This window comes from Vicugna pacos, chromosome 16, assembly GCF_048564905.1.
Source record: "Vicugna pacos chromosome 16, VicPac4, whole genome shotgun sequence".
Classification (NCBI taxonomy): domain Eukaryota; kingdom Metazoa; phylum Chordata; class Mammalia; order Artiodactyla; family Camelidae; genus Vicugna; species Vicugna pacos.
The window spans coordinates 44,802,062-44,819,365 of record NC_133002.1 but is presented as its reverse complement, the minus strand read 5'-3'; the positions used below and the strand labels follow the sequence as shown (position 1 = coordinate 44,819,365).

Below are 17,304 nucleotides of genomic sequence, written 5' to 3'. Positions count from 1 at the left end.
CAGGCAAGGTACTCTGATGATCAAAACTCATTTGACCATATATGTGAGGGTTATTTCCGGGCTCTCTATACTATTCCCTTGGCCTATATATCTGTCTTTATGCCAACACCACAGTATTTTGATTATTGTAGCTTTTTAGTAAGTTTTTAAGCCAGGAAGTTTCTTCAAGATTGTTTTGTTTTTTGGGGGGTCCCATGAGATTCCATATGAAATTTAGAATGGGTTTTTCTATTTCTGCAAAAAACAGTCATTGGGATTTTGATAGGGATTGCATTGAATCTGTGGATTGCTTTGGGTACTATTGTCATTTTAACAATATTACGTCTTATAATCCATGAGCATGGGACGTGTTTTCATTTATTTATGTCTTCTTTCACTTCTTTCAGTAACGATTTGTAGTTTTCATTTACAAAATCTTTTACTAACTCTTCTACTAACTTAACTTAGGGTTAAGTTAATTCCTAAGTATTTTTCTTTTTGAGGCTATTGTAAATAGAACTGTTTTTGTAATTCCTTTTTAGACTGTTCATTGTTTGTATATAGAAATGCAAATGATCTATGTGTGTGTTGACTTTGTATCCTTCCACTTTGCTAAATTTATTTGTTAGTTCTAACAGGATTTTTTTTTTGTGTGTGTGGACTATTTAGGGTTTTCTGAATATAAAATTATCTCATCTGCAAGCAGAATAATATTACTACTTGCTTTCCAATTTGGATGACTTTTATTTCTTTTTCTTGCCTAATTGCTCTGGCTAGAACTTTCAGTCCTAAAGAAGTGAAAGAAGACATTAATAAATGAAAACACATCCCATGCTCATGGATTATAAGATTTAATATTGTTAAAATGACAATAGTACCCAAAGCAATCTACAGATTCAATGAAAAGAAAAGATGAAAAGAAACGGTAAAAAATGAGCATCCTTGCCTTGTTCCTGATCTTAGAGGTAAAGCTTCCAGTCTTTCAGCATTCAACACATCAAAGGGTGTTGAATTTTGTCAAATGCTTTTTCTGTATCAACTGAGATGATCATTAGTTCTTCCCTTCATTCTGTTGATGTGGCACATTACATTGATTGATTTTTGTATGTGAACCATCCTTGCATTCCAAGAATAACAGCTACTTGGTCATAGAGTATAATCCTTTCAATATGGTGCTGAATCCTGTTTGCTAGTATTTTGCTGAGGATTTCTGCACCAATGTACATAAGGGATATTGGTTTAAAGTAATCTTTTCTTATAGTATTTTTGGCTTTGGTATCAGGGTAATGTTGGTTTCATAGAATGAGTTAAGAAGTGTTCTGACCTCTTTAATTTTTTTGAAGTTTGACTAAGATTAGTATTAGCTCTTTAAATGCTTGGTAGCATTTACTAGAGAAAAGTTTTTCTTTTTTGGGAGATTTTTGATCCCTGACTCAATCTTCTTTCTAGTTATAGATCTATTCAGATTTTCTATTTCTTCATGGTTTGATATTGGCAGGTTTCATGTTTCTAGGAATTTGTCCATTTCATCTAGGTTATCAAATTTGTTGGTGTACAATTGTTCATAGTATGCTCTTATAAACCTTTTTATTTCGGTAGAATCAGTAGCAATGTCCCCACTTTTATTTCTGATTTTAGCAATTTTAGTCTTTTCTCATTTTTCTCTAGTCCATCAAGCTAAAGGTTTGTCAGTTTTGTTGGTCTTTTTGAATAACCAACTTTTTGTTTCATTGATTATTTCTATTGACTTTCTATTCTCTATTTCATTTATCTCTGCTCTGATCTTTATTACTTCCTTCCTTCTATTAGCTTTAGGTTTAGTTTGTTCTTCTTTTTCTAGTTCCTTAAGGTATAAGGTTGGTTTGTTGATTTGAGATCTTTCTTATTTTTTAACGTAAGCATTGTTAGCTATAAATTTCCTCCTTAGCACTGCTTTTGCTGTGTCCTATAACTTTTAGTATGCTATGTTGTTTTCATTTGACTCTAAAATATTTTCTATTTTTCCTTGTAATTTTTTTCTCTGATGCACTGGTTGTTTAAAAGTGTATTGATTAATTTTCCATAATTTTGTGAATTTTCCAGTCTTCCTTTTGTTACTGATTTCTAACTTCATTCCATTGTAATCCTAGAAGACATTTTGCATGAGATATATCTTTTAAAATCTACCAGGACTTAATTCATGACCTAACATGTGGTCCATCTTGGAAAATGTCTCATGTGCACTTGAGGAAAATGTGTATTCTACTGTTGTTGAATAGTGTTCTGTGTATGTATTTTAGATCTAGTTGGTTTATTGTGTTAAGTCTTATTTCTTTACTTATCTTTTGTCTGATTGTTCTATCCATTATTTTCAGCATGGTATTGAAATCTCCAGCTATTATTATAGAACTATCTATTTCTCCCTTCAAATCTGTCAGCTTTTGCTTCATACATTTTGATGGTCTGTCATTAGGTACATGAATGTTTATAACTGTTTTATCTTCTTGCTGTATTGAAACTTTTGTTAATATAGAACATCCCTCTTTGTCTCTCATAACCTTTTTGGTCTGAAGTCTATTTTATCTGATAATTAATATAGACAAACATGGGTTTTTTTGGTTACTATATGCATAGAATAGCTTTTGATATCCTTTCCCTTTCAACTTGGTTGTGTCTTTGGATCTCAGACCCTTATAGTTGGGTCATGTGTTTTTATCCCTTATGCCAATCTCTGTCTTTTGACTGAAGAGTTTAAAGGATTACATTTAAAGTAATTACTGATAAGGGACTCATTTTTCTCATTGTGCTATTTATTTTACATATGCCTTAAAGCTTTTTTGTCCCTTATTTCCTGCATTACTGTCCTCTTTTGTGTTGAGTTTTTGTAGTGAAATGTTTAAATTCCTTTCTCATTTTCTTTTGTATATATTCTATAGCTTATTTCTTTTACTTTATTTTTTTACTGAAGTGTAGTTGACTTACAATATTAGTTTCAGGGGTACAGCAAAGTGGTTCAGTTATACACACACACACACACACACATTCAGATTCTTTTCTGTTATAGCTTATTACAGGAAATTGAATATAGTTCCCTGTGCTTCTAAGTCAATTTCTTTGTAGTTACCATGGTATCACATTTAACAAACTATAGTTATAACACTCTAAATTCGATTTATACCAGGTTAGCTTCAATAACATACAAAAACTCTGTTCCTTTAAAGCTCTGTATCCACTCCTTTCAGTTGCTGATGTCACAGCATCTTTATTCATTGTGTGTCCCAAAACATAAACTAATAATTCTTTTAAATGCATTAGTCTCTTAAATCATGCAGAAAACAAGATTTGGAGTTAGAAACCAAAGTTACAGTCATATTAGCTTTTACATGAATAATTATTTTTTATTGTTTAAATGTATTAGTCTCTTAAATCATGTAGAAGACAAAAAGTGCAGTTAGAAACCAATGTACAATAATACTACCTTTTATAATTTCCCATGTGTATACCTTTATTGAGATCTTTATTCCTCCATATGTCTTTGAGTTACTAAGTAAGCCTGGTGTCCTTTCATTTCACCTTGCAGGATGCTCTTGCATATTTCCTGCAGGGCAGGTCTAGTGGTCGCAGATTCCCTCAGCTTTTATTTATCTGGAATACCTTAATTCCTCTTTCACTTTTGAAGGGCAGTTTTCAGATATAGGATTATAGGATTCTTGATTGACCTTTTTTTTTTTCTTTTAGCACTTTGAATATATTGGCCAACTATCTTCTAATCTCCAAAGTTTCTGATAGGAAATCTGATAATCTACTTGGGGATCCCTTGTATGTAATGATGCACTTCTTTCTTGATTCTTTCAAGATTCTTTGTCTTTTTTTGTTTTTAAACATTTTCTTTCTTTGTCTTTTGAAAGTTTGATTATAATGTGTCTCAGTGTGGGTCTCTTTGAGTTCATCTTGGAGTTTGTAGAGCCTCTTGGATATTTATATTTATGTCTCCTGCCAAATTTGGGAAGTTTTCAGCCATTATTTCTTAAAATATTCTCTCTGACTCTTTCTCTTTCTTCCTTCTGGGACTCCCATGATGCATCTGTTGGTCCTCTTCATGATGTCCCATAAGTCACTGAGGCTCTGCTTCTTTTTCTTCAGTCTTGTTTCTTTCTGTTCCTCAGACTTGATAATTTCCATTGTCTTATCTTCAAGTTTAATGATGCTTCCTCCTGCCTGCTCAAACCTGCCTTTGAATCTATCTAGTAAATTTTTCATCTTAGTTATTGTATTTTTTAGCTCCAGAAGTTCTTTTTTGGTTTCTTTTTAGGTTTTCTCTTTATTGATATTTCCATTTTATCCACACATTGTTTTCTTAACTTCCTCCACATTTTCCCTTAATTCTTTGATTATCTTTAAGATAGCTATTTTAAAGTCTCTGTATACCTGCAATTAGGTCTTTTTGATTTATTTTTTTCTTCTGAATGGGTCATATTTTACTGTTTCTATGTATGCCTTGTGATTTTTTGTTGAACACAGGACATTTCAATCTAATGATGTGGTAACTTTGGAAATCAGATTCTCCACTGTCCTCAGGGTTTACTGTTTTTTGTTACTGTTTTTGTGTTTTTGATTGTTGCAGGCTATCTCTCTGCCAAGGATCAGTCTGAGATGTAAACATAAAATCTTTTCTGAGCCTTTCCCTAGGCATGTGTCAAAACATTCTAATTTCTCCCAAAAGAAGCTGTTTTTCAAGTCCTTGTCTTTAATGTCTAGCTCTTGAAAGGTGAAAAAAAAAAAGTGAAGGGGGAGGAAAAAAGGGTGCCAGCTCTTTAAATCCCTAAAAGTCACTTCAGCAGGGGAGAGAAGGGCTTGCAACAATGGGAGGGGGTTGTGCAACAATACTAGCTACCTGCTTCTTTGTCTACACCTCTGTGATCAGAAGCAGCACTCAGCTATCATATCACAGATCCTTAATATCTGGGGGATAGGGTCCTTTTTACCCACCCCACCTTCCATAAGTTGTGTGCAAGCTGCTCCAGGAATACATGCACAGCTGCCTGTCATGTGGCTGAGGGTGAGGGATGGATAGCTGCTAAGAGCTAGGAGCTGAAACTGGCCACAATTTACCCTCCAAATCTTCCCCTGGAAGCTGCAAGCCTTGAACAGACTCCAGAGTTCCAAAATAGTTGACATTAGACAGATTCTGCCAGTGCAATTGTTGTCTAGGTGGAGAGACAGATTGCTGGTGCTTCCTACTCCACTATCTTCCCAGAATCCTCTCCCAGCAGTGATAGGTATTTCACATTTTATTAGTCTCTGGATTTTTATAATGTAAGAAAACAACTTTTCAAAAACTTAGTTTGACAAAGTCAAGAATTGAGAGGAAACTACTTTTGATTTTTTTTAATACCATGCAGAATAACATCTAGGGGAGAAAAGTAAAATTATTTACTTAGCTTTAAAAGACATATTTAATTTCATTATGGCTGCAATAATTAGTTTGCTTTTCAAATCAGATTTAAGAGGAATGCCTGCTGTAGTTACCAGAAGCAGAACATCTCAGATAAATACAAAATAAGAGAGTCTGGGAATACATCCTTCAGAAACAAAGAATACTTTCAGTGAAATGAAAATTCTAACTCCTGTTGAGTGGCTAGGAAAAGAGCCTTTCCAAGTGTGCACTTACCAATTTAAAGGATCTACTCCAAACAGTGGCAGGACTCAAGAGGATGAGAGGATAGCTCACTACACCTCCTGGTGGCCACAACAAAATGTGTATAAACAGCTGAAAGTTCTCTGGATCAGAAGAGTAAGCCACACGGTGGCGGGAGGTAGAGATTCAGACTTCAGAAAGGCCAACAGCAGGAGATGTATATCTTCACTGTCATCAGTTAGCACCAGTTTTTAACACATGGAAAGGTCTAGTTTTGTAAATCAATCAATCAATCACGCACATATTTTAAGTTCAATAAATATTAGGCTCAATATCACTAATTATCAGAGAAATGCAAATCAAAACTACAATGAGGTATCACCTCACACCAGTCAGAACGGCCATCATTCAAAAATCCACAAATGACAAATGCTGGAGAGGCTGTGGAGAAAAGGGAACCCTCCTTCACTGCTAGTGGGAATGCAGTTTGGTGCAGCCACTGTGGAAAACAGTACGGAGATTCCTCAAAAGACTAGGAATAGACTTACCATATGACCCAGGAATCCCACTCCTGGGTATATATCCAGAAGGAACCCTACTTCAGGATGATACCCACACCCCAATGTTCATAGCAGCATTCTTTACAATAGCCAAGACATGGAAACAGCCTTAATGTCCATCAACAGATGACTGGATAAAGAAGATGTGGTATATTATACAATGGAATACTACTCAGCCATAAAAACTGACAACATAACACCATTTGCAGCAACATGGATGCTCCTGGAGAATGTCATTCTAAGTGAAGTAAGCCAGAAAGAGAAAGAAAAATACCATATGAGATCGCTCATATGTGGAATCTAAAAAACAAAAACAAAAACAAACAAACAAACAAAAAAACCCCAAAGCATAAATACAGGAGAGAAATAGACTCATAGACATAGAATATAGACTTGTGGTTGCCACGGAGGCGGAGGGTGGGAAGGGACAGACTGGGGTTTCAAAATTGTAGAACAGATAAACAAGATTATACTGTATAGCACAGGGAAATATACACAAAATCTTATGGTAGCTCACAGAGAAAAAAATGTGACAATGAGTGTGTATATGTCCATGTATGACTGAAAAATTGTGAACACTGGAATTTGACACAACATTGTAAAATGATTATAAATCAATAAAAAATGTTAAAAAAAAAAAAAGAAATAGACTCACAGACATAGAATACAAACTTGTCGTTGCCAAGGGGGCAGGGGGTAGGAAGAGATAGACTGGGATTTCAAAATTGTAGAATAGATAAACAAGATTATAGTGTATAGCACAGGCAAATATATACAAGATCTTATGGTAGCTCACAGAGAAAAAAATGTGACAATGAATATATATACGTTCATGTATAACTGAAAAATTGTGCTCTGCACTGGAATTTGACACAACATTGTAAAATGATTATAAATCAATAAAAAATGTTAAAGGAAAATAAACATTAGGCTTCTCCATGAAATATTAATATCAGCATTCTATTTCTTAAAACAGTTTTGAGGTGCAGGCTACAAAAAGCTGAGATTGCCAAGAAGGGAGGGTTAAAGGCAATTCTGGTGAGAGCTCAGAAAGAAAAAAGGAAAGTCCTACATCTCCTTAGAGAATATAAATAATAATGAACAGAATGTTGGTAGAAATATGGGTGGTAAAGGCCATTCTAATGAGGTCTCAGACAGAAATGAGGAACGTGTTATCGGATAACAGAGAAAAGGCAATACTTGTTACAAAGTAACAATTAACTAGGCTGAACTGTGTTCATGTTCTAGCGTCTTATGGAAAATAGAACTTCTGACTGATGAAACTGGATATTTAGCTCAGGAGATTTTTAAGCAAAGAATTGAATGAGTGGCTTAGTTCTTCCTGGGAGCTTATAATAAAGTACAGGAGAGAAATGAATTGAAGAAGGAATTGTTAAGTAAAAAAGAAACAGAAGTCAAAGATTTGAAAATTCTCAGCCTGTCCATATAGCAAAAAATGAGAAAGCATGTTTAAAAGAGAACGCAAAGGGTGTGGTGACCAACCATTTAGTAAGGAGATCAATATGGGTGTGAACCACAGACCTATTCAGCAATCTCAACAGAAGCCAAAAATAGAGATGGGATTACACCAGCAGAAATACTGCCATCTGGGACTTAAGGAAGCAAAGAAAATGAGACAGAATGAAGGGAGGTACAAACATGAATTACCCTTCAAGAAAAGGGAAGAGGACCCCCCAAAAGATTCAGAGATCATCGGAGCTGCTACTCTCACCATGCCTAGAGTGCAAGGGCCGACAGGTAAGGATGCCTCTACTTTGGTTTCAATGGGAGGCACCATCACCCAGCAGAGTGCCATGTAGGTGGGCCCTTGCAGAACACTGCATGGATGGTGCTCCAAAGGAGCCAAAGGTGCAGGGTGCTCAGCTGAGCCCTGGGGATGACACTACCACTCCAGAGGGATCTGACAGCAGGACCACTGCCCCACTGGGTTCAGGAGGCATAGCATCAAGCCAAAGAGGATTATTCTTGAGACTTAAGAGCTAATGGAATTTGCCTCACTAAGTTTTGAACTTGGGAGCTGTCACATTTTCTTTCTTTCCTATTTCTCCCTTTTGGAAAGGGAATGTCTATCCTATGCCTGTACTACCACTGTATTTTAAAGTGCATCATTTATCTGATCCCACAGGTTCATAGCTGAAGAGGAATTCTACCTAAAGCCTCGCCCATCCCTTATATTTAGGCGAGACTATGTACTTTAGAGTTGATGCTAGAATGAGTTACTACTTTGGGGCTGTTGGGATGGAATGAATATATTTTGTATGTGGGAAGGACATGAATTTTGGGAGCCACAGGTGAAATGTTATGGATTGAATGTTTATGTGCCCCCCAAATCTGTATGTTGAAGCCCTAATGTCCAATGTAATGGTATTTGGAGATGGGTGCCTTTGGGAGATAATCAGGGTTAGATGATATTATGAGGGTTTGACCCCCATTAGGATTAGTGTACATATAAGAAGAGGAAGAGACCAGAGCACCCTCTCTCTTATAGCCATGTGAGGACACAGCAAGAAGGCATCTGCCCACAAGCCAGGAAGACTGTTTTCAACAGGAACCAAATCTGCCAGCACATTGATCTTGGACTCCCAGCCTCCAGAACTATGGGAAATAAATTTCTGTTTTTTAAACTACTCAGTCTGGTATTTTTTATAGTAGCCCAAGCTGACTAAGACAGGTTGTTTGCTTTATTGTTGCTGAGTTGTAAGAGTCCTTTATAGATTCTGGATATTAACCCCTTATTAGCTATATGATTTGCAAATATCTTCTCCCATTCTGTGGGTTGCCTTTTCACTCTGTTGATTGTGTCCTTTGATGCACAGAAGGTTTAAATTTTTATGTAGTCTAATTTATCCATTTTGTTGTTGTTGCCTGTGAACATTGATTTTTAAAGGCATTATAGTTTGGGCTAAGTATACAAAAGATTACTTTTAACTCATGGCTTTCCCAATAAATGACATTTGGCTAAAATAAGAGACTAATACATCTTTTTTATTATCTGGACTTGGCATTAGTTTCAATGGTATGCTGCTTACTATTCAACTCCCTATTACAAACCACAGTTGACCCCAAAAACTGATAAGTACAGGCACGCTCAATGAAAAGATATTAACTCAATGGTGGTTTATTCTACGGTAAGTGATGGAGAATGCCAGAACCATCTGTAGCAGCCAAACACAAAAATCAACCTCATGCATACCATCTGGGTACAAGAGGCATTCAACTGACACTTAAGAGAAGTTACTTTACTTAGAGTCCGACTAAAGCAATTAGATTTAGAAATGGCCTGGAAACACACTGAATGTAAGAAATTACACAAGCTAGCAAGTTTGGTTTTTTAAAATGGGTGCTACTAGGTTTTTCTTCACTTCTTATTTCTATAAATGATCCCTTTCTTGTGAATACAAGAAGCCTACAAAAATCCTCTGCTAATCGCAGTAATGATTTATTGCCAACAACTTTAATAATAGGGACTGTTATGGTTCTTAATGGCTTGACGATTCAGTGCTGGTGAATAAGAGAACAGGCCTGCATTGCCTCATCATTATGTAATTTGGGGGGCACAATTATCCTAGTAGATGCCAAGTCAGTACATAAAGAAATTAACTCAGAGATCTTTAAATCTGGCCTACAGGAAAATTTAAGAACCCTTGGGAATCCTTTTTCATTCTAATGGGAATAAGGTTATGATGCCTCTGGTAAGCATTCAGCTAAAATTTTTTCTAGGTTTCTATTTCTTAGCCCTACACAAAAGAATGACACTTCACTGTCAGATCTTCCCTAAGAGACAGTGAGAAATTAATCTTTGAGCCTAAATTTTTGTGATAAGACAGGAAAAATATTGCCAATAATCTCTACTGACTACTGATGAAAACGATTTTTTTTTTGGTGGGGGGAGGTAATTAGGCTTAATTATTTATTTATTTTTAGAGGAGGTGCTGGGGATTGAACCCAGGACTTCATGCATGCTAAGCATGTGTTCTACCACTTGAGCTATGGCCTCCGCCTGAAAAGGAACTATTTTTATCATAAGTTGTGGTTTATAAGAGTGAAGTACACATCAACAAATGCCTGACAATTTATCATGAAGGAAGCATCCCCTTTAGCCTGCACCATCTAGGATAGCTCATGTGATTGGGTTCAGAGGACACAAGTTTGGTAACACGTAAATGACCATCTAGAACTTATCAGGACAACCTCTTGAGGGAGGGAGTTGATTTAAAAAATCTTTTTAAAGAAGATAACAGAAATGTTACTATATTACTTCCTAGATGGCTCTCATAATTTTCTTCTTTTAATGGCAGCAGGTTCTGGTATCCTTATAACATGTCCACTATTTCGTGAGAAGGAGGAAAAATGTGTTATTGTATTTTAAAAGATTGGGTAAGTTACTCAGTATATCATTTGTATTTAGGAAGTGAAACATTAACCAATATGTAAAAACTGCCAAAACCTATCAAAATGAATGGCAAACATAAGTACAAAACTGAAGGCTGAAATGTTTGTTAGTGGACATTTTCCTAAAAAGTAAGGAAATTTTGCTTTTTACTACCCAAGATAGTTCCAGAGACTTGGGTCAAAGCTGGGCCAATACTAGCCTTTCTGCATTACAAAAAAAAAAAAAAAAAAGAAAGAAAGAAAGAAAGAAAGAAATCTACCATTAAATTGAATTAAATTAAATTATTTATTGAGGTATAATTGACATACATTATAGTAGATTCAGGTGTACAACATAATGAAATCTATCATTTAAAATCTTTCTGAGTCAGTAACTGGATTCTTAAAGCAATTTTATTTTGAGAGACCAATTAAGCATCTCAGAAAGCCAGGATAAACTAATCTGACAAGACTGAGAAATAATTAGAGAGAAAACATGAACTATAAAAATGCTATAGGAAGTAATAAACAAACATACCTCCTGGGCTGTGACCGGCATTCCTCCTCCCCACTGTCTGCCTCCTGTATAGACAGGAAAATGAGAAAAAATAATTTAAAACCTGAGGTCTCACATTACGGTATCAACAATGCAATTTTACTACACTTTACATGTAATAATGTCTCACTGATGCTGTGTACTTGAACTAAATTCTCTCTGTAAGAAAATGACTTCAGCTAACTCAGGGAGTTGCTATTTATCAGTAGAATACATTCCCAGAAGAAGCTTCAACACCAGTCTACAAACAAGTTTTTTTTTTTTTTAATAACAAAGTGTTCATAATTAAAAGAATTACCTCTGAAAATCAACTGAAGATATTATTATACTGTTACATTACTTCACATTAAAATGAGTGGGCATTCTGACTACCATCAAATCCCATTGAGATTATCCTCAAAGAACAACCTAAACAATGAATACCACTTTACAAAGTGGTCATGATTAAATCACCACCACCTTAAAGACTACTACTTACTGAGTATTTATAACATGCCAGATGCCTTGCTTAACAGTGTCCTGCTTATTCCTTATAAACCAAGAAGGCTGATGCTTTAACAAGGTTATAAAGGTTACAGGTTATAAACTAAGAAGGTTGATGCTAAATTAAGAAGGTTGATGTTTATAGTTTTCACTGTCTCTAATACATACACACCTTAGTATAGATCTGCAATCAATGTGACTAAAAAACTTAAAATCATAGTTTAATTGCAATATTTATTTTTCTTAACGGCACATAAAATAGTTGACGGTGTTATACTTATGGCAATTTAGGCTCAATGAAATATGAGTATTTTATAGAAACTGAAATTCCCAAAAAGGAAAGAAGTAAGTTGGTCAAGGAAACTCATGTGGTGAAGGGAGCTAGAATTAAAACTGATAAAATACTGCCTCCCAACACATTACAAAAGCATATCATTTACCCCTCCCTGGCTTAGGTTAGGAATTATTTTATGTTAAGATACTACACAGATCTTCACAGAGACAAGAAAATTACATGAAGGAAAAGAGAATAAAGATGAGAGAATCAATGATACTGAGGCACTAACTTTTAAAAAACAATTGCTTTCTGACATTTTATACTTGCACTCTGGCCACTTTTTGCCTATTTGGCAAACACAAAAATAGGAGAAAAAGAATCTCAAACAATATGGGTACTGTCTGCTGATAAATTTTTGAGTTTATGGAACTATCCCTGTTCACCTCTACATCATCTTGTCTCCATTCCTGGGCAGCCATGGCCAGCTCTGTAACTTTTATTCCCATTTTATCTTCATTATTGATTTCAGGCATGTCTATTATTTTCCACAAAGGGAAGATGACAGCAAAGATTCTACCCTCAGAGGGGGGACAGGGTAAGTGTCATGGTATATTATATTCTTTGTCTGTAGGGGAAGGTTTAGGTTCAGAAGTATGCCCTTTAGGGAATGAAAAGAAAAGCATTAAAAGCAAAAGAACTGACTGTCTCTAGAGTCAATGGTCAGAACATGGAAAGTTTGCAACAATGAAAATGAAAAGACTCATGAACAAATGTAAATGTTAGATTTTGGGGCCCAAAGAAAAGATAATAAATAGAAATGATTTCCTGGAATCTCATTTAACAAATAATGCTTCATTGCTGTTATTACCAGTTAATAGATCTCTACTTCTGATGTACTCTTCTTATATTTTTAATTGTATGAAAAATTATCTTAAAAAAGATGTATTTAAAATACATGTAACTTATGAGGCATAATAGTAAAATGAATACCTTGTGAACTTTAATACCTTAAGGCTGGAATAGTACCAATACCTTTGCATCAACCTGTGTGCTTACTTCCTATCACCCATTCCTATCCTCCTCCCAAGATGTGGCTGCTATCTTGAATTTTAAGTTTATAATTTTCTTGCTTTCACTGTACTATAAAAAACATACTATAAAAAACATTTCAAACATACAGAAAAGTTGGAAAACTTATCGTGAACCTGAATATCCATCATGTGGATTCCACCATTAACATTTTCTATACTTGCTTTATCGCTCATCTGTTCCTCTCTCTGCCCATCCATCAGTCCACCTTAGTTTTTTCATGCACTTAGAAGTAGGTTATTGACATCACTGCACTGGCCCTTAAATGCATATAATTCATTAGAATGCATTTCAGTATTACAGTTTTTTTTCTTTTGAAGTAAAATTTATATGCAAGGAAATAAATGCATAAATCTTCAGTGAGTTTTGACAAATGTATTTATCTGTGGAACCCAAACTTCTATCAAGAAATGGAACATCTCTATCACCTCAAAAATCTTTCTTATGCCCCTTCTCATGCAATACTTGGCACTACCCACTCCAAGAGGCAACCACTGTTCTGATTTTTCTTCCACTACATTTTTCCATCAATAATAGTATAAAGCATATGATTCCATTCAAATGATTCCCTTGTTCATATAAATAGAATCTTACAGTATGCACTCTTTTGTGTGAGGTTTCTTTCACATAGCATAATGTTTCTGAAATTTATCCATGTTGTTGCACATAACAGGAGCTCATTCCTTTTTATTCCTAAGGATTCCATTAAACGAATATATCACAGTTTGTTTATTCATCTCTTATTGATATATATGCCTAGGATGTTTGAGTTTTATGAAGAAAATTGTTACATGAACACCTTTTTTTTGTTTTTTGTTTTTTTGGTGGACGTATGTTTTTGTTTCTCTTGGGTCATGGGATAAATGCATGTGTAGTTTTATAGGAAATTGTCAGGCCCTTTTCCAAAGTGCTTGTACCACTTTAAATGCTTATTGACAATGTATGAGAGCTGTAACAAGTCCAATCTGCAATTTTTTTCTTCGATGGTTACTGTTTTCTGTGTCCTTGGAAACCTTTGCCTATCCTTTGGTGACAAAGATATTCTACCATATTTTCTTAAAAAGGCTGGATGGTTTTATATTTAAAGCCTATGATGTATCCTGAATAAATATTTTTATCTGCTGTGAGATGGGGTGGAAGTTCATTTTTTCCCACATGGATATCCAGTTTTCAAGCACCATTTGACGAAAAGCCTTTCCTTTCCCCACTGGATAACTTGGCTCCTTTGTAAAAAATCAAATGACAGTGTAAGTGAGGTCTGCTTCTGAGTTCTTTATTCTGTTCCATTGATCTATTTGCATTCTTTCTGCCAGCACTTTACTACTTTATTACTGTAGTTTACAGCAAGTTTTGAAGGAAATATAAATCCCCTAACTTGATTCTTCTTTTTCAAGATTGCTTTATCTTCTAGTAAGACATTTTGTCTTGAAATCTATTTTATCTGATGTTAATATAGCTAGTCCAGACTTACGTTCAATGTTTGCAAGGTATATTTTCCAATCTCTTTATATTTTAAAGAATGTCTCTTACAGACAGAATATAATTGGATCTTACTTTATTTTACCATTATGACAGTCTTTGCCTTTTAATTGCAGTGGTTAGCCCATTAATATTTAATGTAATTACAGATACAATTTGATTTGGGTCTATCATGTTATTATTTATTTTCTGTTTGTCCCCTATATCTATATTCTTCTATTTCTCCTTTTCTGCCTTCTTTCATATTATTTGAATATTTTTTAGAATTTCATTTTAATTTACCTATTGGTTCTAACCTCTTTTATTCCACTGTTTTAAAAAAAATTACATGATGTCTACATTGTTAAACAGTACATTATTTAGTTTTGATTGTTTAGAGGTTTCAAAAATTGTATTATACTATATATAGTCATCCTAGTATGCTTTTTTAAAACTAAGTATTATGCCAATAAGATTATTCTACTTATTACACATAGCTATAATTAGTCCATTTTTGCTGGGGTAAAAGATTGCATTATAGGAATATAAGAAAGTTTACCCATTCCACTCAGATATACTGGATTGTTTCCAATTTTTGGTGACATCAACCACGCTGGTATAATATTCTTGTGCATGTCTTTTGGTCTACACGTGCAAGAGTGTCAACAGGATATACATATACCTAGGAGTAGAACTGAAGTGTCACAGAGTAAAATAAAGGTTCATATTTACCAGATAGTGCCAAATTATTTTCCAAAGTGGTTGTCCTGATTTAAACTCTCACTAGGAAGGTGTGAGAGTTTCAGCTGCTCTAAACTCTAGCCAACACTTAGAATCATCAGATGTTTTCTTTCTTTTTTTGCGAGTCTAGCGCTGTATTTTATCATGGTCTTGCTTAGCTGTGCCTTGATTACTAGTAATGTTGATTACCCTTTTATATATTTATGAGCTATTACTAGTTTAACACCCTTCCCCTCTACATAAAATGAGCACACCAAAGAGGGATGATTCAAATTACTTACAGCTCTTTTGTAGATTTTTCTGCTTATGAGAATTTGGATGAGAGTATGTGGAAAAATAAAAAGCAAACTCTTTATTTTGACTCTTTAGAGGGCACAAACAGCCAAAAACAGTTACAACTACAGGGGTGAACTAACATTTTTTTTTAACATCACAAGGGCCAGATACTTTATATACTATTTTATTTAATGTGCACCCTGTGGGACTTGCCAAAGGTCACAAAGCCAATAAATGGTAGAGTCAGGATTTGAACTCAGGTCTATATTCCTGCTATAACCAACTTCCTCTAAACTAAGAATCTGCCTTTGGTATCTATATCCTGAGAGGGAGCTGCAGAAGAAAGCATATCTTTTCTCATGGCTTATAATAAAATAATATCCTTTGTCATTTGTCTTCTATGACTTCTACACTTTAAAATAGTGCCAAAGGAGTGGAAAATTCCCTTGGTACACACAAAAAAGCAAGTCAGAGAACTGTTTCCAACATAAGGTCCCCAAATGACTCTTTTTCTTCTTTTTTAGATTAATATTACAAGTCAGGCCAATGAATTATTTGTTTCTCCTTCATCTTACTTGGAAAAAAAGACTTTTTAAAAAATGTCAGAGCATTTTAAGGTAAAATGGATTCAAAAAATGAAGTAATCATTCAATTATGCTTATTTCAATGGAATTCACAGTCCCAAATGCAAAGATAAAACATTGCTTATTCAATAAGAGTAAGGATCAGGTAATACAGTTATTTCGAATACTGGCATTTAAATGGTAGCCAAAAGTAGAATGCTTACCATTCTACTGTAACAAGTGCATACACCAGACCAGATATAACCACCTACCTTATCAAGTAACTTCATGCACTGTTAGTTAAAAAAAAAAAAAGCCAAATAGTCAATGTGCTCAGAATGTTAGAAATTACCAGGAGAAAAATGTAGAGATAACTCTTAGAGAAACAGTAAACAAAAATCTCTGCTGTATAAGGAGAATTAATTAATTAAATGACTAAATACATCTTTGTTGACTTTTTTTTATATTCCAAAGTCCTACCATTAAATAGTTTTTATTTAAAGAGTATAATTACTTCATGATGTTTTTAAGAAAAATCTGGCCTATAACAATATTGTGTGAGATTTGAATGTGCATTTAATTTTACGGTATTCAGAAAACACTAATTCAAAAAGATGCATGCACCCCAATGTCTACAGCAGCACAGCATTATTTACAATAGCCGAGATACAGAAGCAACCTAAGGGTCCATCAACAGATGAATGGATAAAGAAGATATATACATATCTATCTATCTATCTATCTATCTATCTATCTATCTATACACATATATAGAAGAAGATATACATATATAATGGAATATTACTCAGCCATAAAGAAGAATGAAATTCAGCTATTTGTAACAACATGGATGAACCTAGAGGGTATTATGCTTAGTGAAATAAGGCAGAGACAGAAAAATACTCTATGTTATTGCTTATATGTGAAATCTGAAGAATAAGCTATATAACAAACAGAAATAGACTCACAGATATAAAGAACTGGTGGTTACTAGTGGGGAGATTAAAAGGAAGAGGGACAAGATAGGGGCATGGGATTAAGAGATACAAACCAGTATGCATAATAAGCAAAAGGATATATTGTAGGGGAGAGGGTATATCTCAGTGGTAGAGCACATGCATAGCATGCACAAGATCCTGGTCTCAATCCCACTAAATCCATTTTAAAAAGAAAAAAAAAAGAAAAAAATTTAAAAAGGGTATACTGTATAGCACAGGGAAATAGTTATATTTTATAATAACTTTAAATGAAGTATAATCCATAAAAATACTGAATCCCTGCATGGCATACTTGAAACTAATATATTATAAATC

At 34.5% G+C, this 17,304-nt stretch overlaps 1 protein-coding gene across 2 annotated transcripts in view; it reads right to left on the bottom strand.

Moving 5' to 3' along the window:
* SSH2 (slingshot protein phosphatase 2) overlaps positions 1-17,304 on the bottom strand; it is a 217,079-nt gene that overhangs the window by 116,280 nt on the left and 83,495 nt on the right. For both annotated transcript variants that reach the window (XM_006214406.3, XM_031685352.2), the window contains one exon: positions 11,087-11,130. In XM_006214406.3, coding sequence (XP_006214468.1) covers positions 11,087-11,130 — 44 coding nt within the window. The remainder of the gene's footprint in view (positions 1-11,086; positions 11,131-17,304) is intronic.